Source organism: Esox lucius, chromosome 24 (assembly GCF_011004845.1).
Source record: "Esox lucius isolate fEsoLuc1 chromosome 24, fEsoLuc1.pri, whole genome shotgun sequence".
NCBI lineage: Eukaryota > Metazoa > Chordata > Actinopteri > Esociformes > Esocidae > Esox > Esox lucius.
Window position 1 is genome coordinate 16,504,327 of NC_047592.1, and position 27,030 is coordinate 16,531,356.

At 45.9% G+C, this 27,030-nt stretch overlaps 2 protein-coding genes across 3 annotated transcripts; one reads left to right on the plus strand and one right to left on the minus strand.

The window, feature by feature from the left end:
- Positions 1 to 132: 132 nt before the first annotated feature.
- Positions 133 to 10,953, minus strand: lrp10 (low density lipoprotein receptor-related protein 10). Of its 2 annotated transcripts, XM_010887711.4 has the most exons (10): positions 10,871 to 10,953; positions 9,936 to 10,141; positions 7,557 to 7,589; positions 6,865 to 7,009; positions 6,452 to 6,642; positions 5,581 to 6,200; positions 4,461 to 4,900; positions 2,912 to 3,106; positions 2,636 to 2,765; positions 133 to 1,851 (listed from the first exon to the last, which is right to left on the minus strand). In XM_010887711.4, exons 2-10 carry the CDS (start codon positions 9,982 to 9,984, stop codon positions 1,261 to 1,263), a joined length of 2,394 nt encoding a protein of 797 aa, XP_010886013.3. In that variant the 5' UTR covers positions 9,985 to 10,141; positions 10,871 to 10,953; the 3' UTR covers positions 133 to 1,260. The 2 variants fall into 2 exon arrangements, with proteins under 2 accessions (XP_010886013.3, XP_012995790.2); XM_013140336.3 differs by lacking the exon at positions 7,557 to 7,589.
- A 507-nt stretch (positions 10,954 to 11,460) lies between these two features.
- Positions 11,461 to 26,303, plus strand: mmp14a (matrix metallopeptidase 14a (membrane-inserted)). The gene is made up of 10 exons (XM_010887709.5): positions 11,461 to 12,064; positions 19,439 to 19,587; positions 20,032 to 20,154; positions 20,476 to 20,783; positions 21,347 to 21,508; positions 21,768 to 21,904; positions 23,619 to 23,757; positions 23,925 to 24,075; positions 24,276 to 24,391; positions 24,549 to 26,303. The coding sequence occupies exons 1-10, from the start codon at positions 11,969 to 11,971 to the stop codon at positions 24,869 to 24,871; spliced, it is 1,704 nt and encodes a 567-aa protein (XP_010886011.1). The 5' UTR covers positions 11,461 to 11,968; the 3' UTR covers positions 24,872 to 26,303.
- Positions 26,304 to 27,030: the final 727 nt, after the last annotated feature.

A 27,030-nucleotide genomic window follows, 5' to 3' on the forward strand; every position in this document is an offset into this window, starting at 1 on the left:
ATACACACACACACACACACACACACACACACACACACACACACACACACACACACACACACACACACACACACACACACACACACAAAATAAGACACAGACACAACAAAATAATTAGCCAGAGTCAAGAAGTAAAAGTGCAAATTGTTTAATCTCTGTGGATCTGTCCACTTCTCTGCCTATGTACAGTGAAAAAGACCCTAGTAAAATCACTTTCTCCAACCATCTCATTACATTGTATGTTTTAAACAACATCCTCATCCAACCACTCCATAATTAAGCCAATACATTCAGTACAACCAGGCAAACAGAAGAAATCTAAAAGGAACACAATGTAAGAACATCTCTGAAGGATAAAAGCTAAACAATAAAACAAACAAAAATATATATAAAGTACATATGGCACTCTAAAAAAAAAAAAAAAGAATTGCTTGACTTGCTATGTGTCCTCTGTGCCAAAGCGTGGTAGAGTGGGATCCAATTACAAGGGGGGAAGGATTCAAGTCAGTTTGTGACTTTATATGGCCCCTAAGGCTTTCTGTGTGCCACTGAGCACTACACTGGTCTAGCCAAACCAAGAGAGATTGTCTGGTTGTGAGTCGAGACAAGTGTACTACAGAACTACTTTCATTTATACGTCATACCTGCAACACACTAAGTGCACGCACGCACACGCACACACACGCACACACACACACACACAACTATACACAATCCTAGATTAAAATGATTACACACAGACGGCACAAATGCCAGTTAAGCCATCCACTGATCAGGACGACACCTAAACCAACCGCCCGCTTCACATGCATGATTAATGAAGAATCAATATAGACGGTGTGTGTTGGCGCGTGCGCGTGTGTGTGTGTGTGTGAGAGAAGGTGCATATACATCTGCATACAGAGCTGCTGCCGGCATACATCTACACACATCTTTCTGGGTGTGGCTCAACGGTGTGTAATCATTCCAATCTAGTCACTTCAATAAGGCACGTGAATGTGAGGTGGGCACTCTGTGCAAAGTTCAGTCTCAAAAGGTGCACGTCCAATACACACTCACACACACACACACACACATTTCTCAAGGAGGTCCCACACTCAATAACATAGAAGCATTAAACACCAGACTCCTGTGGTCAATTACACCAACCAATTCCAAGGCACCAGAGCAGCACAGGACCCGGGAGGGATGGGGGGGCTGCGGTGCTCCTGTGCCTGACTCATAATTTAGGGTAGGGGTGGTGGGCGTGGCAGGAAAAGGTCAGGGATCAAGTGTAAGCAGGGGGACATCGTCCTCCGAGGTCGTGTCCTCAGAGAGAGCGATGAGCAGCACCTCGTCCTCCGATGAGGAGGAGAAAGAGGGGGAGGCGGAGAGTGGCAGGGAGTTGCTGGGGGATGAGGAGGAGGGGGACGCACGGAAGCGGGAGATACTTAGCCCCAGGGATTGGAAGATGGAGGCTAAGGAGGGACTGCTGGGGGCGGGGGGCACGGTCACAGGGGGGCTCTGGGGGGGGACAGGGGTGGACACGGGGGGCGGCGGCGGAGGAAGGGAGGGGGGTGGCGTCTGCGGGAGCAGGCCTAGTTTCTGTGGCAACGGCAGATTGACGGCTTCCACAGCCGACGAGGCGTTGGGAGTTGACTGGCTGGGCTCCGCCCCGGCGGAGGTGCCTGTCTGCTGGGGGGAGGAGCCGGATGGCTGAGAGGGCCGGGGGGTGGATCGGGGAATCAGGCCCCACCTCCGCATGCGACGGACAGCCCGGCGGACGAATCGGGGCCGGCGTCTGCGACGCGGCGAGCTGGCTGTGTCTTGTCGGAGGAGTTGAAGGATGCCTCTCAGGGAGAGAGAGGAAGACTGACAGAGAGAGAGGAGACGCCACAGGAACAAATGTGCCATTTGTTGAGTTTAGAGTTTGCCTTACAAACAGCAATACCTCTTAACATTCTCAGTGGAACAACTGACTTCTATCACCTTGTTGTGGATCAGTCCTGGTTATGAGGGGGACATTAACAAAGGTACAACAGTGAACCGCTAGGGCATATTTTAGTTAATCCTCTTTGCGTTCGACGGCTGTCAACAGCAGCTAATCATACCAAGGTCACAAATGGCAACCCACTAAGTACACTACCTTTGACCAGGGCCCTGTATTAAACAAAATAGGCAGCAGGACGCCATTTTGGGCGCAGGGTAATACATCTTACAGAGGGATTGCATTGTGTTGTCTGGTGTAATGGAATCTAAGAGGCCACAGCTTTACTGCTCTCACACAGCTCTACGATCAGCTAAGTATGACTATATTTATTCATGCTGTGAAAGACTAAACTGATCCTAGATCAGCAGTAGTCCAGGCCCTGGAGTAACTCAGTCACTCAGACAGTGCTGCTGCCTGATGATAATGGACTCATTCACTGAAGCTGAACCATCAGTGCCTCTGGTAGATTCATGCAGCTATTAATGGAAAGGACATTAGGACCTACAGTGGAGTGTTAGTGGAGGATTAATGGAGGATTCCCTTGTTAAATAAAAAAAAAGTATTTAAATATCTTTAACGGTACATTAATCACAGTGTTGTCCCCCCCCTCCCGACTAATGGTTAGGATTCGGGGAGGGGGAGCTGACCCCTGACCTGAGCTCTCACCTCGTTGGGGTTCTCCGTAGGGAAGTCCTCCACTGGAGGGATGATGCCCTGGGCGATCAGCTGACCATATGAGGGAGGGGCCTGCTGCTGGATTAGCTCCGCCTCCTGGCGACTGATTGGAGCAAACATGCTGCAGGACAAAGACCGGAAAAACGTTAATAGAAGACGGGGGTGTGGCCCGACAGGAGATGCCGGTCGATAGATCTCTTCACCGTGGATGAGGGGAAGAGGTTGTGAGGGACGGAGAGTATCGTGACTAGACGTGTGGAGGGGTACCTGTACTCTCGGGTGCGGAGCGAGTACAGCTTGCAGGTGCAGCCCATGGCGATGACCAGCAGCAGACCACAGACCAGGCTGCCCACCGTTGCCGCGGTGATGACCTTGCGAGGCAGGGTCACGGTGCAGTTCAGCTCGTCGGTTCCGTCCTTGCAGTCCACCTGGCCGTCGCAGCGCCAGCTCTCAAACACACACCTGGTGGGATCAGTAATACACAGGTCCAGACCCGTCCAATGCTAACCAACAGACACGAAGATCAGTAATACACAGGTCCAGACCCGTCCAATGCTAACCAACAGACATGAAGATCAGTAATACACAGGTCCAGACCCGTACAATGCTAACCAACAGACACGAAGATCAGTAATACACAGGTCCAGACCCGTACAATGCTAACCAACAGACACGAAGATCAGTAATACACAGGTCCAGACCCATCCAATGCTAACCAACAGACACGAAGATCAGTAATACACAGGTCCAGACGCGTACAATGCTAACCAACAGACATGAAGATCAGTAATACACAGGTCCAGACCCGTACAATGCTAACCAACAGAAATGAAGATCAGTAATACACAGGTCCAGACCCGTCCAATGCTAACCAACAGACATGAAGATCAGTAATACACAGGTCCAGACCCGTCCAATGCTAACCAACAGACACGAAGATCAGTAATACACAGGTCCAGACCCATCCAATGCTAACCAACAGACATGAAGATCAGTAATACACAGGTCCAGACCCGTACAATGCTAACCAACAGACACGAAGATCAGTAATACACAGGTCCAGACCCATCCAATGCTAACCAACAGACACGAAGATCAGTAATACACAGGTCCAGACGCGTACAATGCTAACCAACAGACATGAAGATCAGTAATACACAGGTCCAGACCCGTACAATGCTAACCAACAGAAATGAAGATCAGTAATACACAGGTCCAGACCCGTCCAATGCTAACCAACAGACATGAAGATCAGTAATACACAGGTCCAGACCCGTCCAATGCTAACCAACAGACATGAAGATCAATAATACACAGGTCCGGACCCGTCCAATGCTAACCAACAGACATGAAGATCAGTAATACACAGGTCCAGACCCGTACAATGCTAACCAACAGAAATGAAGATCAGTAATACACAGGTCCGGACCCGTCCAATGCTAACCAACAGACATGAAGATCAGTAATACACAGGTCCAGACCCGTCCAATGCTAACCAACAGACATGAAGATCAGTAATACACAGGTCCAGACCCGTCCAATGCTAACCAACAGACATGCAGATCAGTAAAACACAGGTCCAGACCCGTAAAATGCCAACCAACAGACATGAAGATCAGTAATACACAGGTCCAGACCCGTAAAATGCCAACCAACAGACATGAAGATCAGTAATACACAGGTCCGGACCCGTACAATGCTAACAATGCTAACCAACAGACATGCAGATCAGTAATACACAGGTCCAGACCCGTAAAATGCCAACCAACAGACATAAGGCTCCCTAACACACAGTAACAGACCCGTACATACACACCTGTCACTGTCACAGTGGAAGGTGCCAGGCTGACAGATGGTGCATTCTCTCTCATCACTCCCGTCGGCACAGTACAGCTGGTAGTTGCAACGCTCCTTGGCGGGGAAGCACACCGGGCGCCCGATGAAGTTATGCCCTCCCAGCACCGCCCGTTGCCCGACCCCTCCGCAGGCGTACTGGTCCCACGGGCAGCCCCGGCAGCCCGCCTCGTCGCGGCCCGTCTCCGTGCAGTCCCAGTGGCCGTCACACCTCTGCTCCTGGGTGTAGCAGCCCCCGGCCGCGCCCCCGCACCTACCCTCCCAGGGGGGGCAGTAGCCACCCACGCGGTAGGTGGCGTTGAAGCCCTGCCCCTCCGAGCCAGGGAGGGTGTGATAGGTCAGGGAGAGGAGGCCGGTCCGGGACGCCACCTGGATGGTCTTGTAATTGGATGAGCTGGTGATCTGTCAGAGGTAAGGTGGGGTGAATAACACATTTGTCAGACAGTTGCAATAAAAAACACATTAATGGTGAGATCTTGAAGTATAAAAAAATATATATATATAAAAGTACAGTAATTATGACACTGGCTAGCACTGCCCAGTTAGCTGATTGGAAACCGCACTAGCAGGGTTGGGTTTAGGTTAGGAATAAGGGTCACAGGTTAGGGTCATGATGGGGATTAGATGAGAGGTTACAGATTGCTATGTACTACTGATTGTGGTGGCTAATGCAAAAAAGGCGCTTCATTGTGCCCTGAATGCTATTGAAAATGGGCAGGGAAATGGAGGCAGTTGCTATGCCCAAAACATATCTCGCTAGCGGAGCAGCTGTAGACATTTATTTTCCTTTATGGTTTGTGAATCCCTAAGCTTGGCCATTACCACCTAAAAATCGGGAAATAAATGTTGTTTCTTGAATCATACTTGTATGACGTATGTAATGAAACCATGTCAACTACTGTGAAACCGAAAGCGAAACTAAACTGGTGAACTGCAAGCAGCAACAAAATGAAAACAGCAGAAATGACTCCATTCCCATTATACTGGTCCAACATTTGACCCGGGCCTATATTCCAGCATTCTGCAGCACTATGGAAGGTGTTGAAAATGCAGTCGTGGACAACCCCTCCGAACACACTCACAGTTCTGATGAGGTCCCCGGTGCCCTGCTGCCGACTGGTTATGGTGAGCGTGTCCCCCGGGCCCAGCTCCACCTGCTGCAGGTCCAGATTCAAAGGCCTGGGGTCCCGGGGGTCCATGGTCCATACACAGAGCATAGCTGGGCCCCTGATGGGAGGAGGGGAAAAGGTCCCGTAGAAAGACTGCAGGAGGCCTCCGCAGGGCCACTCGACGGGGGTGCGGGTCACGCCGGGGCTGGGGTGGGCTCGGTGAGGCTGGGGGCTCGGGGGCCCATGGAGACGAGAGCCCCAGAGGTTCTCCAAAGTATTGGCCGGCTGCGCCGTGTGGTCCCCGTCTCCTTCTGCCTCCTCCTCGGCCGTCTTGGCGGTGGCCTTTGCCACCAAATCCCAGTCCCAGCGTCCGTCCCCCCACCCCCCGGTGTCCGGCGTGGTGGGGCCGGCAGCCGCTCGGTTGCGCTCAGGACCCAGCTGGAGGATACCGAGCTCCTCGTCGCAGTCCTTCTCGTCCGTACCCAGCTCCGCCCCTTCACTCAGACACTCCACCCGCCCGTTACAGCGCCACGACAGGGGAAGACAGCGCCCGCCCAAACATTCAAAGTCCACGACCGGACAGTCGCCCGTGTCTAGGGGGGGGAGAACATGCTTTAATGAGAACTGAGACGGGGGGAGGGGTGATTGAATCGGAAACTTTATTCAGGCACCACCCCTTTATTATTATCGAAATCATCTCTTTATTCCTTCTGTTTTATTGTTTGTCCTTTTATCTTACAAAAAAACCCTGTAAATGTACAACCTAGTTGGTCTAAATTTGTTTCTTTTATAGCTTGGAATAAAATGTATTTGAAAGCAGCTAGATCGAACCGGAGCTCCGTACCTCTCACATAGCTCAGACGGAATGTAGAAACCGGGAATAAGTGTGGCAGGAAGTGGTGGGTCACGTTAATGTTTCCCCCTGTCAACTCCATGGGCTTGGGCAGGTTGGAACCACAGAGAACAATGGGCTTCCCGGTGGATGATGTCACAGAGACCCATTCCTTCTTACATCGTGTGGAAAACTGGGAGAAGCTGAAAGAGCGACAGGATTTCCTCTTTTAAAATTAAACAAAAGCAGTGAGCAGACAAAACCTATTTTATTTGAGTATGAAGCCATTTCCTTAATATGACGTGGCCTTTCGATGGTCCTGTCTGGTCACAACCTCCGCTCAGCGCCTGCAGGTACTTAATATAGATCGGATGTACGGGATGAGTAAAAATAAGCTGGGGTGATGCAGAGTAGGCAGACATTACCTGAGGATGACGGGATCTCCTACGCGGGCCTTGATAATCCAAGTATTGTCTAAAGGCCTGGGCCGGTAGGACAAGCTGTAGTGGGAGGAGCTTCGGATCTCTCCCCTCGCAGCTTCCAGGACTTGAGGAAATCGTGCACAATGAGCTGAAACAGAGAAAAACAGGCAGTTAGCCAAATGCGTCCAATAAGAACACATTGATTGGTGTCGAAACGTTTCGCAAGCAACTCCTCTTATTCCGACGAGAGCCCTGATAAATGCAATGGCATGGTGTTCAAACTGTCGAGGCAGCAGGAGACGAACGACGAGCACATTCCACCATGACTACGGCAGGTCCAGCTAAAAACTATGGAGCGGAAGGGAACTTCTGGAGCCCACTCATTTCTGCAGCTGTGCAGGAGTACACCGACGGAATGACGATGAATTATTAGCAAGACTGTAGGAGCAGGACCGTGTCATCTCAGCTTTGACACGTATGTGCCCTGCCTGGTGGAATACCAACAGTATCAACGAGACCAAATTCATGTCAACATTGGAGCGTCACAAAAATGTGAACCGACCAGAGGTGTGTCCGTTGTTTGTTTTGGCTTAAACGCCTGCTAATGTTGATCACGGCGCATAATTATGAGGGTGCTTAACTGGTGAGAGACAGATGGGACATTAGTAAGATGAGAGGCTGTTCAGTGTTCTTACCAGTAGTGGAGGCCAGCTCCAGGCTGCAGAAGGCTGTCAATCAACAAGCAAAACTGGGTTATACAGGTCTCTGTTGCAGGCCTTTGCATTAGTAGATGGTATTAGTGCTTGGTTGTTAGTATTGGCATATGATGGAGTTAAGACAAACAGCAGCTTACAAAATACAACGTTTATATTAACTGTGGGCCCTCAAAAATACCCTATGAGTATTTATTGGGATCTAGACCTATGTGGTTATTGTGAAGCCCATTACTTTTTACTCCTTGGTGAAGCTGTACAGAAATGACATTCCAAAAGCAAGATGGGCCGAAAGGATTCAGCTCCTTCCAGTCATTGCTCCTAGCGTCATGGAAAACCAAGTCCACAACCACTAAAACAAAAGCACTTCAACTCAGGAACTTGGGAATCCAATAGACTTTAATGAAAATTCTAAGCTCAGGACCATGGCTTTTTATACCAAATCTTCAAACATCACGCCATCTGACCAAACATCACGCCATCTGGCCAACCTTCTTTGGAAGTCCCCTTTAGGGCGGAGTTTACCTCTTGCCCCTCATCACTTCCTGAGTGTCCTTAACCTAACTTGAAGATCTCATGGTTCATGTTGGGGTCACACTGTCAGTGAACCCAAGAAGCTGTAAATTTCAGGGCCATAAATATCTGGACACAGGACGCTGTTCTGCTGAATTGCACTGTTACTGATAAACCCCTATGGAGCGTCAAGACCAATTGCCCCAATTTCCAGGCCATATGTTTTCTGAGGCCTTTCTGTGTGTGTGCGTGGGCTGCATCATCTAAGAACTCATAGTGTTGTTGGATCACTCGTTAATATGTTCCCTAAAACGTGTGATTATATATGCAGTTTATAGAAAATTCCCTTACACTAGTAAGTCCACTGAAATCATTAGAAATTAGTTTTTTCCAAGGTCAGAACTCGGATCACAATCATTACGTTTTATCGGAGTACATTTTTATGTCCATCACGCAGTGGTAGATATCCTGTGAAAATCGCCATAGTAAAACAAGCTGACACTTCCCGGTATTGTAACGGCTAGGTTACCCGGCAACACACTTAATTACCAACCAATCATCTGTTTCCTACGGGTGGACAGCCAGAGAAATGTGCCCTTCACCTACAGTTTGGATCCCAGCATGAACGGAATTTACTTCTGGACTGTTTGATTTCAGAAGACCACCAGGAGTGGTCCAGGGCTGACCATTGGTCCAAAACAATGCTGCAGGGTGGGGTCGAATCTGACCAGCTGCCCTGACAACAAAAACTCTATCGTTCACCTCTTTCCTGCCCAATAAAGCATGAGTTCACTAAAGACACTGAATAAAAGAGATCATGAGAATGGGTTTTACTGTTCAATCCAATTAATGTATATCTGTTCTAAACCGTCTAACAGATTAACGAAAAGGTAACTGGGTAGAGTTTAGGTAATCCAAACACATTACAATTTTGAAACGTGAATGAGTAACCTAATCAGATTACATTTACTAAGCAACCGACCCAGCCCTCTTTGTGTCATGAAGGAAACAAGGGAAGTCACCATAACATGGTTTATGGAGTAGATTCCGAGGCTGCCATTCTAACTCCAATATAAGACAAGGGGAGAGAACAAATCAAATCTACTGGCAGCCATATGTGATACAGCCGCCCAGTGATGCAAATCGTCTGTCCCTTAAAGAAGTGGTTTTGAACATGGGCGAATAAAATATATATATATATACATATTTTGAAACCTCCCATTTTGGGCTGACTGTGTAATATCTTTCATGCATAATCTCCAAGTAGAATCACTATCAAATACACAACATTCAGGGAGCCCTTTGGCTTGACAGAGCACTTCCACAACCAGTAGCTAAATATCCCAGAAAGAATCTTTAATACAACATTGTTTCACTGGCAATTCACACCCAGTTGATGCTTAAAGATAGCTCACTGACATAGACAGTGACATTAAGAGAGTGACAAATTACCATTTCAGTTCCCTAAGACATGGGCTTGAAACTAGATGTCATGAAAAGCTGTGTAATAACGGTTGGCCACGTATTTTAACGACTCCCCTTGTCATGCGAAACACCAAACTGCGGTCTGATCGGTAGTCTGTGTTGCAAGCATTCTCGGAAAACTCGTAATTTTGTGACTCCAGGTTCAGTCCGATTTGACTGAATTAAGGTGATCCGCACTCAACATTTGCGGCACCACATCATCAATAATCTGTAACAGGCATGTCCCTCTTTCACCAGTTACTCTTCCTGGGGTCCACAAAAAAAATTATCATAAAATGTGACATAATACAAAACATTCAAAAGGCAAGAGCAGGCCAATAATTGAACTACATATAATGTCTTATATTAAAAAGTAATACTCACCAGAAACCAACAAAATGTTGATGACAAAAAGTTTCAAAGAGTAAGTCATTCTGTTGATGGTGTTCCTCACAAACGTGAGTGTTCATTAAAAATAAATCAAAACGGGGAAAAGGAAAGTAGAATGGTCAAACATCTAGGCCAGATGCCTCAGTCAGTCTCGCTGAGCAGCCCCATCGTTGCTGATATGTTGTTCGGGAAGACTGAACCTGTGAAAGGAGGAAGAAATGTCAGCCTTTTGAGCTTCTGGCAAGCTGTTACGATCATTATTGTCAAAAATAACATTTTTACTGGCACATCAGGGAATGCTTGACTGACAAAAATACATATCATGCTAACTTACTGCCTTGAGCTTTAGCAATTATTATCAAAATACATTTGAGTATTTAATGTGTGTAGAGTGGAACTTTCAAGTTACGGCTATCTATCTTCATCAAGACCAAAATGATTACATATAACTTTACTGTAAATACTACTGCCAATCATTTTATGCCTCGGCAGTAGTACATTGAGTTCCCAAAAACCATTTATACAGTGACGATATAACTTCGCACTGTTGCCAGCAAGATAATCCTCATCCTTACGACACATAGAGGAGTTCAATATAACGTGATTGTATGTATACTTTTCGATTTAAATAAGTGAAAATGATTAATAAAAGACTTTCTAGGCCATCGGAATCCTCGCCCCCTTAAACTTCCTTAAGGGGAAAGGGTTGGGAGAAGAAGCAGCTGCTTCGCTCTTTCGCCTTGTGTTGTGGTTAGCTAGTATGCTAATGCTAGCCATGACTAACTTCCCTCGTCGTCGCGTTTCACTGAAAGTGCCACGCAATAAAAAAAATCACTGAAATATATATACACACACGCTGGTGTATACATGTATTACAAACCTCGATATCGGTTGTATATCAACACCTACAACTAAATTAGCAACCTTACCTTTCTGTCGTCTTTCTTGTTGACAGGCAGAGTTCTGGGTAACTTCCGTATTGTTTACTTGAATGACAGTAGTGGGTGGGACGAACCGTTAGAGGCATATTTTTCCGCTGTCAAAAAGCCCTAAAAAACAAACATCATTTTAACTTTAATATACTTACAGATAAGATACATAAAATATAACATTGTCCTTCCAACACCAGTCTCATATGCGTTCTATGTTTAACGCCAATTTTAAGGGTATTCATTTTTGGTTACAGTACAATATTTTGCCACCAGATGTCAGCATAGAATAGGGTAACATTAGTACATAGATAACAGATAATGCATTTAACTAAAGCAAAGCTCGTGCTGGTGAGTTAATGTTTGTGTAACATGCGAGTGGCTTTAAAAAAAAAATAGAAGATGAAGATGCATTACAATGTAGGAGTCTTTGCTTTGTCATTTTTATAATCATAAAGGGTACTTGTGGATTGAAAGAAGATTCATTGGGACATTTCGTCTAAACCTGATGTTGTTGTAGTAGTATATATATCACTTTATGCTATTTTCTATATTCTTTTGTTAATTTGATTAACACATGTTTATATTTATATAGCCACATCGTCTACAGTTTACAGTTGTAGGCGTTACACATCTGGATGAGGGAGGACCGTGTTTCTCTCTTCTCTCCTTGTCTCTGAAGGACTTCAGCTCACAGCACTGACCAACCACGTCCACACGTCAGAGCGCGTTGACAAAATAGTCAGAGAGAACGAAGAAAGTAACTTGTGAGGACAAAGGATAGTGGAATTATGAAGCACTGAGATTGGCACTGAGATTGAAAAACGTCTGGAGTTTCTAAATACATTTTTAGGACCTTTATGATTTATTGGAGATTTTTGTTGCCAGAACGGATTTCTTCTTGCAAGTTTGACATGAAAGCAATTTAAAGTGACATACTGTTTTAGTTTTTTTAATATCAAACAGAAGGATTGTAAAGTCATATACGAAGCCTGTCTTTATCCATCCGATGCTGAGACTATATCTACGTGGATAAGCAACAGAAATCCCGCTGTGAAGCTTTGTATCTATTTTGTATGGTAACGCGCACAAAGAGGAATGTTACCCCGGCTAGAAAAGGTGCTCCATCTCCTGACGTTGGCCTGCGGGCTGTTCTATGGGGTCGTATCAGCCGAAAACGAAATAAAACCAGAGGTACGTCATATGGAGCTACATTAACTAAGAAAAGCAGGAACTAAGAAAAAATGCCAATAACATATTCTAAAGCTGTACCGAACAGTGGGAGTAGCCTATAGTTTTTGCCATTGCCGTTTGTATCTATTATTTCTGTGCCACTGAACATTTTGCACTATTTTCTTGACGATGGCATCCGAGTTTAAATGCAAAATGACCTATTCATTTGAAACCGAAAAGATAATAAAATGCAAATATTAGTCAGAAAAAGTCAGTGAATCTAATTTTGTGGTCAAAATGTAGGGAGGGGTACAGGAGTACAATACATAGCCGTAAAAAACCGAAGCCAGCAAAAGGCCCGGCACGGGGATGGGGCAAAGCCGGGCATTGCCCCTCAACATAGAATCTGTGACCCCCCCCCCCACCCCCCAACCCAAGTTTTGTTTCCCTTTTAACACTGCGAATGGTATATGAATTAGACATGACCCCTCATTTATATATAAAAAAAAATGCCTCTTCAGCCATTTCATCCTGGAGCCGGGCCTGGCCAGCAACTTAATTCTAAGAAACGATGCGTGCGGGCAAGAGGCACCCAGTAATGGTTTTCATCTGTGAGTAAGGGTACATACTAGTTAGGAAATTGCTCTCAGTTCTAGGAATCTGGACGTGAATATTGTCGGGAGTTGCATACTGTTGTAACTGACAGAACACTTGAATTGTAGCCTACACAGACTATATACAGGCCCGGAAAAAACTGCACCTTTTTCTTTCCTTTCCAAAAAAGTTGAAAAGGAAAGTTTTGAGTGAGGAACAGAAGCGTTGAATTTGCAGAAGTCTCTTAATTTTAACCCTTCTTTTCCTCGCTCACCTTGCTTTTCAACTTTTTTGGAAAGGAAAGTAAAAGGTGCAGTGGTCTCCATTTTTTCCGGAGCTGTGTGTTAACATACTGTCCCTCAGGTAGATGGCATGACTCCTCTGGCCTTGGGTATCTGTTCTTCAATCCCTATCCATTCCAGTACATTTGGACATCTCCCAACCCATAATTAGAATAACCGATAATTATCATCATTGCAAAGACAAGAGCCAAGTCAAAAGTATCAAATGAGGCTCAAGTGTTTCTCAATGCTGGCTAGGCCTGGCTGACATAGAGGGGTCGTTCGTCCAAAAAAAGACAGGATGCTTGAAGGAACTCAGGTCCTGACTCAGTGACCACAAACAGCTGATGTCTGAGTCAACCAGACATGATGTGTGTCGGAGATGGCAACCTATTCACAATACTGGACTACTTTAATTAGGTGAATAAGGAGCCATTGAAATAGCCAGACGTGGTCAGTCACCTACTGATCTAGCACTCTGAAATCCCAGAGAGTTTGTTTTTAAAACCACAAGTTTGTGGATAATTCAGTAGCGTTGTATGTCAATGTCAACTATCCCAAATGCGACTCATAAAGCTCCCCGCGGGACCACCTAATATCACTCCTGCACTTCAAAGCAGCGATGCCACTAGAATCAGAATAGCCACTCCTAAATCAGAAGGAATCACAAAAGAAAGATCCGACCATGGTCCAGAGTTTAGGTGCAACTTCTACCTACCGGGCCCTGTAGCATGGTCCTTACAGCAGCCATGATGAAAGATGAGATTATCACTAATTACTGGTTTTACTGTGACATCACCTGTACGCAGTCTAGGATGTGCGTCATGATGTCTGTTGCGTTGGCGGGATAAGGAAGGGGCAAAAGAAAAGACGTCTTTCATGAAGTGAGTGAAGTGAGAGAGAGAGACAAACAGTTGAGAGGACAGGATGTTTATGTTATGCAGGCAAATAAGGACTCAGCGTGTAAACACAAAGAAAAGTAGGAGTGATTTGATAGGGAGTCATCATTGTGTTAGTCCACCTTCACAGTCTAAAAGCAGTGGGGCTTCAACCACAGTTTAACTTGTGATGAGTTGTGATTCATTTGTGATGATTGAGCCATCGGACCCAGCAAATAGCCACAGTCATAGGGCTTTATAGGCTGAAGGCTGTACTTATAAATCTAATAAAGGGCTACACATCACTACATATACTCCTACTGTACTACATTGTCTCTGTGCACATTATAGAACCTCCCAATAGAACCTGCTTTTATGTAGTTGTACTTACTTTTTTTTCCATAAAAATAACTTGACCTGACTATTGCGAAATGGCTGGTGCGATTTTTATCTCAGCCGAGGCATGTGGAAAGGAATGACCATGAAACATACCGATTCAAAGATCTCCGCAACACATGTGTCTGAACCTGAGAGTGCTTGATGTTCCCTTTCAACTATAATAGCAAACATCTGGAGGCAAGGTAACTTCAAGCATCTGGGGATCGCAGGGCCCCTAGAAATACCAATACTAGAAAGGCCATAGAAATGCCAGTACTAGAATGGCAATACATTGTCAGATTCCATTTCACAGTTTGGGTACAAAAATACATAAAATCCTATGTCATACCAGAGTTTTGACTTGAATGCGAATGTTAAGCCCCTCCTCTGGGCTCAGATGAGTGTTGGTTGTTTCTTATAGGGAAGGGCAGGTTGAAGGGCAGGTTCGTACTGTTGTTATGAGTGCTTGCTGTCACTGAAACATTTTCACAGATGAAAATATTCAGTTAAGATTACATGCTACATGGCAAACAAGCCAACCCTTGGATATCTTTAGAGATTCTGTCTGTGTTTTATCCCGGCCATTTCCCAACTGGTATCCCGGCCATTTCCATCATATGCATAACCATTCATTATTTGTATTGAAATTTGTATGAACAAATAGTATTAGGATTAAGGCCTATTAGTGCAGAATCTAAATGATATGAAACTTAGTTTACTGAGGCTCATGAATTGAAATCATGACTTTTCAAATAATGAGTTTTGGTTGGGTGTTATAGTGTAGACTGGAACCACACTAATGTACCAGCTAACGCCCAGTGCTCACTCAACCTTCTTAGCCACTTGCGGGGTTGAAGTTTTGCCAAGTGTATTATCGTGTTATAACCGGACATTTCTTCAGCGTAGACCTCAGGTATTTAGCATTGTATCATACCAGGGTTCCACCCTCACTTATTCTTCAAGAATCACCTTCCAGCTATGTTGAGCTGAATGAAGAACTGTAGGTTCACGGTGAAAAATCTGCAGCTGTTAAAGCTGGAGGGCATACTGTACAATTCTAGGCACACAGGTGTTCAAAAATTCAAGGTCGCACAGCAAAATATTGATGCAAGTGTCATTGTTGCACTGTAATGCATTATACATAGGGTTTTAGTTAGCATTAGCGTGTATCGCTGGTGTCAGGGTAAGTGGGTCAGGGTTGTGGGACGCTGTGCTAGAAGACTAATGAGTCTCAGGCATCATGACCAAACTCTGGTCTCAGTTTTTTCCGTTGGCGCCGTCTGAGGGGAACAACTGACTCAGTCTCTACTCAGTCTCTGCTCAGTCTCTACTCTGTCTCTCTCAATTACTATTCAGTCTCTACTTGGTCTCTACTCAGTCTCAACTTGGTCTCTACTCAGTATTTACATTCAACTGTAATACTCCTGTCCCCATAGTTTAACTTTCCTCTCCTCTCCCCCTTCTCATCTTTCTTTAAGCCATTTTGACCGCCCTTCTCCCCTTTTTTTCCTTTTTTCCACATCAGTCCTTTTTAACATTTAATTTCCCTTCACTCTTTCCACTGTAGCCTCAGTGAACTAAGAGCAGACAGGATAAATATACTTCCTAAAGAACACTAGATACATTAGAAAAGACACCGAAATGGCTTGAGATGGCTTCTCATTTAGCAGGTGACCTGAAACTCAAAACCTGCCGTATATCCAGTACCTTTACAATTGGCAGAGTTGCTAAATACACTGTACCATGGTTTAGGTTGGTATGAGAAGTACATAGTCACAAATTAGCAACGCGTGGTTATGACGTGACCGCCATATCATATGATTTCCTTAAAATACATGAATCACTCCAAATTGTGTAACTTATGAAGGATTGCGTGAGTTCACAAAAACCACAGGAACCCACTATGTCCAAACAAATGTGGGTTTGTAGGTACCTCAAGGTCAACAATAAGCAACGTAGAAGGCCTACTAAATAGAACCTTTGACTGGGACTGCTTCTGGGAGTTCCAGGGGAGAGGAGTATGTTGGGATAACTGGTGGCATCAGAGGCAATGGAAGGCCTGGCAGAGAAACGGGAGAACTTGGAGAAAGAGAGAGAGAGAGAGAGAGACACTGCGCAAGAGGCAACGAGCTGACGAGGGAGGGGAGAAATAGATGGTGAGGAGAGAGACAGTGGGGGAGAAAGATTGAGGAGAGAGAGGAGCCTTTTCAGTCTGGGGGAAACTTTGAATCCTGACGGCGCTGAGAGTGTTTTCACAGAGTCAGACAAGTCATCAGACTGGAGCCCCAGTACACACTAGTAGTAGTCAGAGGGAGAGATATTGAGGGAAGCAGGGAGAGAAAATGAGATTGATGGAGAGTTTATGGGTGAGTGGTTGACAGAGGGAGAGAGGGAGGGATCGAGAGAAAGAGTTCATGGGAGAGAGGTTGAGGGGAGGTTTGAAATACAAGGGGATTTGGGTGGAGAGGATGTTGGGCAGGCTGAGAAAGGTGGAGGTAAACCAGAACTGTTATGAAACAGCATGTACTGTACACATTGAATAGACCATTGCTAAGAGACTGGGCCAGAACTGTACTGACATGAGGGAGAGACAGTACAGTACTGACAACAGAAGAGAGACGGTACAGTACTGACAAGAGGAGAGAGACGGTACAGTACTGACAAGAGGAGAGAGACGGTACAGTACTGACACAAGTAGAGAGACGATACAGTACTGACATGAGGAGAGAGACTGTACAGTACTGACACCAAAATAGAGACGGTACAGTACTGACATGAGGAGAGAGACGGTACAGTACTGACATGAGGAGAGAGACTGTACAGTACTGAGACCAGAAGAGAGACGGTACAGTACTGACATGAGGAGAGAGACTGTACAGTACTGACACCAGAAGAGAGACGGTACAGTACTGACATGAGGAGAGAGACTGTACAGTACTGACACCAGAAGAGAGACGGTACAGTACTGACATGAGGAGAGAGACTGTACAGTACTGACACCAGAAGAGAGACGGTACAGTACTGACATGAGGAGAGAGACGGTACAGTACTGACATGAGGAGAGAGACGGTACAGTACTGACATGAGGAGAGAGAGTTGACCAGACACTGCAGTCCACAGCTAAACCTTGTTCTCTGTCTGCCCCTTGGCTGGCTGTGGCTGAGTGTGGTTGTGCGTCAGCTCAGGTACAAGCTTTCCTCACTCTTTCTCTCTTACACTCCTCTCTTTCTCTCTTACACTCCTCTCGTTCTCTCTTACACTCCTCTCTTTCTTACACTCCTCTCTTTCTTACACTCCTCTCTTTCTCTCTTACACTGCTCTCTTTCTCTCTTACACTTCTCTCTTTCTCTCTTACACTCCTCTCTTTCTCTCTATCACTCCTCTCTTTCTTACACTCCTCTCTTTCTTACACTCCTCTCTTTCTCTCTTACACTCCTCTCTTTCTCTCTTACACTGCTCTCTTTCTCTCTTACACTCCTCTCTTTCTTACACTCTTCTCTTTCCCTCTTTCTGTCTTACATTCCTGTAGTTCTCACTTACACTCCTCTCTTTCACCCCCTCACATAAACTAAAAACGTCTATATCAAACTCTCCAATGAAACTACATGAGTGCGAGTGACATTTCTGAACAGTTGAATAGTGGATATGTTCGCCAAAATAAATGTATACTGTTACTTAGACAGACAGGGTTCAGGGTTTTAAGTGACGTGTGAGTGTGTGTGGATGTGGAATAAAGAAGAGGGAGGTTTGGGGTTTTCAGGGATTAAAGAAGTATTCTGTGTAATTCCACTGACTGAATGTGTGGTAAATATGAGCACACTGTCTGTCTGTGCAACACACACACACAAACAGACACAGATGAACAAGCTGGTCCATGTTTTAAATCTGATGCTGCATGTCTTGACTTAATCATTTGAATCAGTATTCTGTTGCATCCCATAGACGGATCCATCCTTCCAATTTGTCCGAAGTCGTTAGTTGTTCTTTGATTGGTCAGTAACGGCCTGAGGTGTGATCAGCTCTTTTGCAGTTGAAATTATAATTTACCAGCACTTAGATGATGACTCTCTTATGTCCCTCGACATAGGAATGTTGGGTCTAGACTAGAAGCAAGCCAGTGTGTGCCCGTGTTTTATTTCTCTCTATTTTCATTGTTCTTTTCAGAGAATATAGTTCTGGGCCTTATCCACATATGAGAGTGTTTGTTATAGTTTTACTGGCTGTTATTTGGCTTCATCTTCTCACATCTGTCTGGTCAATCCTGAAACAATTTCACGATTTCCTTTCATTCTGCCGAGGATACCTGAGAGAACAGCTTGTTTTTAAATGTGTATGAAACCAATATGACAATATGACTGCGGTAACTCGTAGAATTTGCCTTTGTGTGAGTGTTCGTTCTAATCAGGCTCAGTCTGTTTTCTGTTGTAAGGAAGAAAATGTGTGTTTCCAGGACACAACACAGTTTCGATTCAAAGTCTGCTTGGCATTGGTTCATGCAAACATTGGGAGAACTGAACACATCCACGTAGACATTCACACTCACTCAAAAATACACACCAGCAGTCTTGTATTTCTATCCTTGTTTTGGTCCAGATAACAAAAATCAATTTTCCCTGACCCTAATGTTAATCTAACCCTAATGCTTAAATGGAAAACTAACCCCAATTCTAACACTAACTCCAATTGTAAGTTTCACCATAAACCTCAACTCTACACCAGAAATCCCCTTTGTCCTTGTGGGGACCAACAAAGGGTCCTTTTAAGGGCATATTTTTCATGTTTTACTATGCTTGTTGGTCCTAATTCTTGGAAATCTGTGAAACAAAAATGCATGCCTACACACACACAGAAACACACACAGATGTCTCTCTCTGTAAATCTCCCACACTCACACATGCAAGTCCAGACAAGCAAAAGAAGGTAAAAAATGCATAAGGCGAATAGACCCACGCACACACTCCCATTGGCACTCATGTACAAACGAGATTCAAACCATTCAACTTTTTTGTACAGCAACTTCCTGCTTCTTTTTGCTGAGGGTAGGCTAATCATTAACTAGCCATGAATGGGGTGGTTTTCTGTATGGTTTCTGGCTGATGGACCTGGTGTGAAACCCTACCGAGGGGAGAGCGTGTGTGGGCATAAGTGCGGGCGTGTGTTAGTGTGCCTGGGTTTGTTAACACTGTCAAATCCTTGCCCATATATCCTTGGATACATTCCATCGTATTCCATGCTTACATACTCCTACCCCCCCCCCCCCCCAGGCTTGGCTTCAGCAGTATGGCTACCTCCCTCCAGGTGATGTCCGAGCCCAGGCCATCCGTTCTCCCAAGTCCATCATCACTGCCATCACAGCCATGCAGAGGTTCTATGGCCTTGCCGTTACTGGTTCCATCGACGCCAACACTCTACAGTGAGTACCAGGACACCCAACGGAGGGCTTAATGAAATGATTAGTCACCCTGAGCTTAGCTGCATGAACGCTGTGAGAAAGTGCCCTGTTGGTATTAGAATCCAGTTACCAATGTCATTCAGACAGTACAAATACATGTTGTGGTATAGTCTGTTATATACTGGGTGTTTTGAATTCTGAATGCTGTACGCCGATTGGCTGATAGCAGTGTTATATGACATCACATGCCTATCTACAACCAAACAGCGTTCAGGGTTAACTCCCCCATTTCAGTTCATTTCCAAAGAACCTGTTATAATTGTGTACGATGTAAGATCACGCCAGATTTCTCTGAAATGTTTCCAATTTGTCCTATCACTGAAGTAAGATGGATAAACGGAACAGAAGGATTTCATGGAAATGAAATAGTCTTTAGCAACCCGGCTGACAAATGTGTTTTGGCAGGGCGATGAAGCGGCCGCGTTGTGGTGTTCCCGACAAGTTTGGCTCTGAGCTGAAGAGCAACCTGAGAAGAAAGAGATATGCCGTACAGGGCCTGAAGTGGGACAAACAGGAAGTCACCTTCAGGTGAGACTACAATGTCACGTATGTCTACAACAACACAGACGTATCAGTTGTGCTTGTGCTCTGGCCGGCCTTTTCCAGTTCTGTCATTTTCATGCCAATACGTGTTCAATTGAGTTCAAGAAAAGTTGGCATGACGGCACAAGCAGGCTGGCATTACAGTTGTACTGTCCGTGTGAGCCAAATGTTTTCATATGCCTTGTTATGAAGCACAACCTCCCTCAAATTTTCATTCATCCAGATTTCAGAGGAACTTGTGCTATCTTTTAACTTCAATTTGAAAACGTCTTGAATGTTATATCTTGATTTTTAATCCCTTCCCAGCATACAGAACTACACTCCTAAAGTCGGGGAGCAAGCCACGTATGAAGCTATCCGCCGGGCCTTTAAAGTGTGGGAGGCAGCCATCCCTCTCCGATTCCGTGAGATCCCTTACAGCCACATCCGGGACAGGGTCGACAAATACGCAGACATCATGCTCTCCTTCGCCGAGGGCTTCCACGGTGACAGCACGCCATTCGACGGCGAAGGCGGCTTCCTGGCCCACGCGTACTTCCCCGGGAGTGGGATAGGCGGGGACACGCACTTCGACAACGCTGAACCCTGGACAACCGGCTACGTCGACCAGGGGGGTAAGAGAGGAAAAGGGGGGGGGGGGGGGGGGGTATGAAAGGGGGAGGAGCTGGAGGTCGGGCTAGGGGGGAGTTTGGAAGGGAGTAAGGTAGGAAGAGGGAGAGACTTCGAAATGGACCGAAAATGTGAGGAAGGAAAAGCGCACAGAGCTCTAGTGGAGGCACAGAGAGTAGGAGAAAGGAGAAGCGTAGAGATTTCTAAAGGAGGTACAGAGTGGGAGAAAGGAGAAGCGTTCAGACTTCTGGAGAAGACAGAGAGTGGGAGAAAGGAGAAGCGTAGAGATTTCTAAAAGAGGTACAGAGTGGGAGAAAGGAGAAGCATTCAGACTTCTGGAGATGACACAGAGAGTGGGAGAAAGGAGAAGCGTTCAGACTTCTAGAGAAGACACAGAGAGTGGGAGTGAGCGAAAATAAACACCTGACAGTGTTTCTACTGTGTTGTCTGTGAGACTCAACTGAATTACAGTGCTGGTAGGTCGCGTCTGTACTTTGTTTGGATGAATGTGCTACTTTTCCTCGTTATTCAAACACTTTCCTCTCTTCCCATCTGCTCCCCCCCCAAGGTAATGATCTGTTCCTGGTTGCGGTCCATGAACTGGGTCATGCCCTGGGTCTGGAACACTCCAACGACCCGTCTGCCATCATGGCTCCATTCTACCAGTGGATGGACACAGAGAACTTCCAGTTGCCTAGTGACGATCGCCAAGGCATCCAGGCAATCTATGGTAGACCCGAATCTTTCTGTCAGTGTTCCTGGAATTGTTTAGCAATATTCAACCCAAGCTGCCTCTTGTAATTATTCAGGAATGCCAAAAGGGGCAGGAAGTTCATTTCTAGATGATTGATAGACGTTATGATGGACACAGAACGTTCTGTTCTCAAAATGTGCATCGATCAGTGCCTACTTCTCCCACTTCTCCCACTTCTCCCACTTCTCCCACTTCTCCCAATTCCACCTATGCCTCTCAACATTTTTGTCCTCAGGATCGTCCGGAGTGCCGCCCCCTCCCCCCCGGCCCACCAGACCCCCTAAGCCAGAACCCCCTGGACACGGACCAGACATCTGCGAGGGACACTTCGACACCATCGCCGTCCTCAGGGGAGAGATGTTTGTTTTTAAGGTGAATAGTAAAAACGACTGTACCACCGCAATGCGCTCTGGATGCGAGCATCTGCTAAATTACCCAAATGTAAAAAAAGAAATACTAAAACACACATTGAGACACCTACACAAACAGACCCACTGGAACACATAAAGTAATAGTGACTAACACAGACTTGCACTGGAACAAATGACACAGGCATGAACACACCAACACACACACACAGGCATGAACACACACACACACACACACACAGGCATGAACACACCAACACACACACACACACACACACACACACAGGCATGAACACACCAACACACACACACACACACACACACACACACACACACACACACAGGCATGAACACACCAACACACACACACAGGCATGAACACACCAACACACACACACAGGCATGAACACACCAACACACACACACACACAGGAATGAACACACCAACACACACACACACACAAGCATGAACACACACACACACACAGGCATGAACACACCAACACACACACACACACAGGAATGAACACACCAACACACACACACACACAGGCATGAACACACACACACACACAGGCATGAACACACCAACACACACACACAGGCATGAACACACCAACACACACACACACAGGCATGAACACACCAACACACCAACACACACACAGGCATGAACACACCAACACACACACACACACACACAGGCATGAACACACCAACACACACACACACACAGGCATGAACACACACACACACACACACAGGCATGAACACACCAACACACACACACACACACAGGCATGAACACACCAACACACACACACACAGGCATGAACACACCAACACACACAGGCATGAACACACACACACACACAGGCATGAACACACCAACACACACACACACACAGGCATGAACACACACACACACACAGGCATGAACACACACACACACAGGCATGAACACACCAACACACACACACACACACAGGCATGAACACACACACACACACACAGGCATGAACACACACACACACACACAGGCATGAACACACCAACACACACACACACAGGCATGAACACACACACACACACACACACAGGCATGAACACACCAACACACACACACACAGGCATGAACACACACACACACACACAGGCATGAACACACACACACACACACACAGGCATGAACACACCAACACACACACACACACAGGCATGAACACACCAACACACACACACAGGCATGAACACACACACACACAGGCATGAACACACCAACACACACACACAGGCATGAACACACCAAACACACACACACAGGCATGAACACACCAACACACACACACACACAGGCATGAACACACACACACACAGGCATGAACACACACACACACACACACAGGCATGAACACACACACACACACAGGCATGAACACACACACACACACACAGGCATGAACACACACACACACAGGCATGAACACACACACACAACATGATAAGTAAATGGCCCATGAATGGGACAGTTATTAACAGTGGTGTCTGTGTGTACATGTCTGTGTGTACATGTCTGTGTGTACATGTCTGTGTGTTCATGCCTGTGTGTGTGTGTGTCTGTGTGTACATGTCTGTGTGTTCATGCCTGTGTGTGTGTGTCTGTGTGTACATGTCTGTGTGTACATCTATGCCCTGTTAACCCTGTGTGTCCCGTGCAGGACAAGTGGCTGTGGCGCGTACGGAACAACAAGGTGCTCCCAGGTTACCCGATGACCATCGGTCACTTCTGGAAGGGCCTGCCGTCAAACATCAACGCCGCCTACGAGAATATCGACGGCAAATTTGTCTTCTTCAAGGGTGGGGTTATGTGCTAATATTAAGTGATACAAATTTTTTGTAAAGATGAGTTTTAACTATCGTTGATAGTTCGCCCTGCTCTGATGACGAGTGTATATATAGGTCTACGTGCTACAGGTTCTGTTTCGGCGCAGCGTGCTTACAGATTTGTAATTTTCCTCGGGCAGGCGACAATTACTGGGTGTTCACTGAGTCCAGTATGGAGCAGGGCTATCCTAAGACTCTGAAGGAGCTGGGTACCGGGCTGCCCAGAGACAAGCTGGACGCAGCCCTCTTTTATACTCCCACTGGTCAGACCTACTATTTCAGAGGAAACAAGTGAGTCTGTCCGTCTGTCTTCCTGCCGTCTCTTTTGCCCCCGTAATCCATGCTCACCCTCTACTGTTCCCCCTGTCTTGTTCTGTTCCCTCTCCATAACTGACCTCCGCTGTCTCCCTGTTTGTCTCCCTGTCTGTCTCCCTGTCTGTCTCCCTGCCTGTCTCCCTGTCTGTCTCCCTGCCTGTCTCCCTGCCTGTCAGATATTACCGTTTCAATGAGAAGTCCCAGACTGTGGACAGGGACTACCCCAAACCCATCAACACATGGAAAGGTGTCCCAGACAACATCAAGGCTGCCATCATGAGTGAAGAAGGATGTAAGTAGTGTGTGTTGGATGAAACGTCCACACACACGCGTGTCAATATCTGCATGAGTGTTTTTTCCTTTAGGTTTCAGGCATTGATAAGTGCGAGATAAAAATGGCACTTCAACAAACTTTAATTTCCGAACCTCTTTCTTCTGGCCTTTCTCAGCTTACACCTACTTCTACAAAGCCAACAAGTTCTGGAAATTCAACAACCAGCACATGAAAGTGGAGTCGGGCTACCCCAAGTCTGTGCTCAACGAATGGATGGGCTGCGCAGGGGAGGAGCCTAAGAAGGGGGAGGGGGAGGAGGAAGTAATCGTCATTGAGGTGGAGGGGGGAGAAGGCGGAGCCACGGCAGCGGCCGTGGTGATCCCTCTCCTCCTATTGGTCTGCGTCGTCCTCACTCTGGGAGCCCTGCTGTTCTTCAGGAAGTACGGGACACCCCGACGCCTCCTCTACTGCCAGAGATCACTACTGGACAAGGTTTAGAGGCAGACTGCCTCAACAAATGAAGGAAAGACGCAGAGGGACTGAGGGAGAGGGACTGAATTGACAGGTCGAAAGAAAGAGGCATTTGGGGAGGAGAAATAAATAGTGAGAACGCGGAGGAGGTGAAGAGAGGGGATGCGTTTGCTTGAGAGAAGGGGCAGAGGGAGGGAGTTTGTGGGTCTGACGTCGGGGGTTGGTAGATGTTTAAGGAGTGAGGGAGGGGGGAGGGAGACGGAGAGAGGCAAATTTGTATTTGTATGTAATCTATTTCCATGTACCTCTCAGCGGTTGTGAAATGAAGAACAGGCCCCCAAAACAAAACAGAGACTGGGACGCTCAGAGATGATGATGATGATGATGATCAACATTCCATGTTGCTAACAACCCGTCAACATGGTCATGTCTTCATCATCTCTCCCTCCCCTCTTATCTTTTACTCCTCTTCCCTCCTTCCCTGTCCACCTCTCCTCCCGCCTGGGGACCTGACGACTCGAGCTGCACAGCTGTCTGGATTCTTTTTCACATTTGATTTTCATGGTTTTCTGCTCTGATTCATTCAGGCCATTCAGGCTGGTATTGCAAAAGGCATGTCATACTGTAGGCGCAACCTTTGCCCTATAACAGGTTTAAGAGGGTACCTGTTATGGGGGTCTACATAGTTCACTCCTTTTGCTTGGGTCAGTGAGAAAGCCTAAAGGGCAACCTTTGACCTTTCTAGTACCCTAAATAAAAAGGAGCTCTCCCTCACAGTTGAATCTCTGTTCTAAACAAATCTCACAAAACTCAGGCCCTCGGGAAGCAGTCGGAGTTGGATGGTGTAAAAGATTGGGAAACGCAATAAACCCAGCGCCTTGATAACTTTGCCAAATTCAATGTTACTATGGTACAGCAGCAACACTTGGTTACATGGTACCCATTCCAGATATTAATGCCTAATTGTGTTTTTTTTTTTCTGTTTTTATCATGGTTACCCGTTGTAGTTGTTTTTATTATGACTATGATTGTCATTATTGTTGTTCTCCAGAAGTCGTTCGGTAAATATTAACTTTTTTTTTCTTTCTACATTGTCATATCGAGTCCTGCTGGACAGAGGCAATAACGTGACAATGATCATCAAAATGGTTCCCGTTTTCCCATTCAACTAGTCACTCAGACATTACAGAGAGGGTACTATTTAAAGAATTTCAAAGTGTTTCCTTTTTTGAAACACAGTTATTTTCCACTTGATTGGTTGACAATCAAACAAAACTATTTATAGGCATTTCTGATAGTGCTTTAAGATTTCTTTTGTATTACACAGACCGAGAATTGTTTAGGTAATAACAATAATGGGAATGATATTTATAATGATAATGTATCAATAAAAAGGGATGTTTTTGCCTGTTGGTCACCTTTTTGTATTTCGTAAAATTAAATAAACATATTTTCTAAATTGTGTCATGTCTTACTTTTTGGCTGAGTTTTTGTTTTTGTTTTGACACATGCACACACACACAATATGGGCAAGAATGGCCTTCAGACTGCTGTCTCATGAACCCACAGAGAAAAGAGCTGCTGTTTCTGTCCATTTCATGCTGTTGTTATCCAGATACTGTTTACAGGGGCGTAGGAGCAGAGTTCTCCAGGAGTTTAAGCGATGAGGTTGTTTTGGACCTTGGTGTTGCCACGGGACTTGGAGAAGGAGAAATGGAAAAAGTGATGGAATTGTCATGTTTTTCTGAGTGCTGTGTTCCCAACTTCAGTTCTGTTAAATGCATTGAGAATTATTATCCACCTCTAAACTAGCAGAGAGAAAGAAAATATGCACTAATTTAAGAACGAGGTGTCCAGTGAAGCTGAAATGATTTCATAGGGTTTTGGAGAGAAAAAAGTTTCCTAAGAATCAGCCTGAACTTGCTGCCACCCCTCCCCCGCTCCCTTCATCTGCATCTCCCCAGTCCGTTTTTTTATGAAGTCTTCAACCGAAACCACACCTCCACTCGCCGCAAGTATCTGTTCTGTTTTCCCTCTGCTGTTTTACTCCCTCCATTCCCCCAACCCCTATTAACTGTTTATATGGCCTCCTTCTGACGGACATCCTTTAGAAAGGCCGAATATAAACTGGGAGTTATTTCAACAGAATTTCCGGAGTCTTCTGACTTCACAAAATGTCCTCTTCA

What these genes read in the sequence shown, in the direction of transcription:
- mmp14a (XM_010887709.5), top strand. Translation starts at nt 11,969, where the DNA reads ATGTTACCCCGGCTAGAAAAGGTGCTCCATCTCCTGACGTTGGCCTGC. An exon ending in AAAACGAAATAAAACCAGAG is followed by an intron (nt 12,065 to 19,438) that starts GTACGTCATATG and finishes CCCCCCCCCCAG; the next exon opens with GCTTGGCTTCAGCAGTATGG. An exon ending in TACTATTTCAGAGGAAACAA is followed by an intron (nt 24,076 to 24,275) that starts GTGAGTCTGTCC and finishes CCTGCCTGTCAG; the next exon opens with ATATTACCGTTTCAATGAGA.
- lrp10 (XM_010887711.4), bottom strand. Translation starts at nt 9,984, where the DNA reads ATGACTTACTCTTTGAAACTTTTTGTCATCAACATTTTGTTGGTTTCT. An exon ending in CAACATTTTGTTGGTTTCTG is followed by an intron (nt 7,590 to 9,935) that starts GTGAGTATTACT and finishes GTTGATTGACAG; the next exon opens with CCTTCTGCAGCCTGGAGCTG. An exon ending in CTCCGCACCCGAGAGTACAG is followed by an intron (nt 2,766 to 2,911) that starts GTACCCCTCCAC and finishes TTTGTCCTGCAG; the next exon opens with CATGTTTGCTCCAATCAGTC.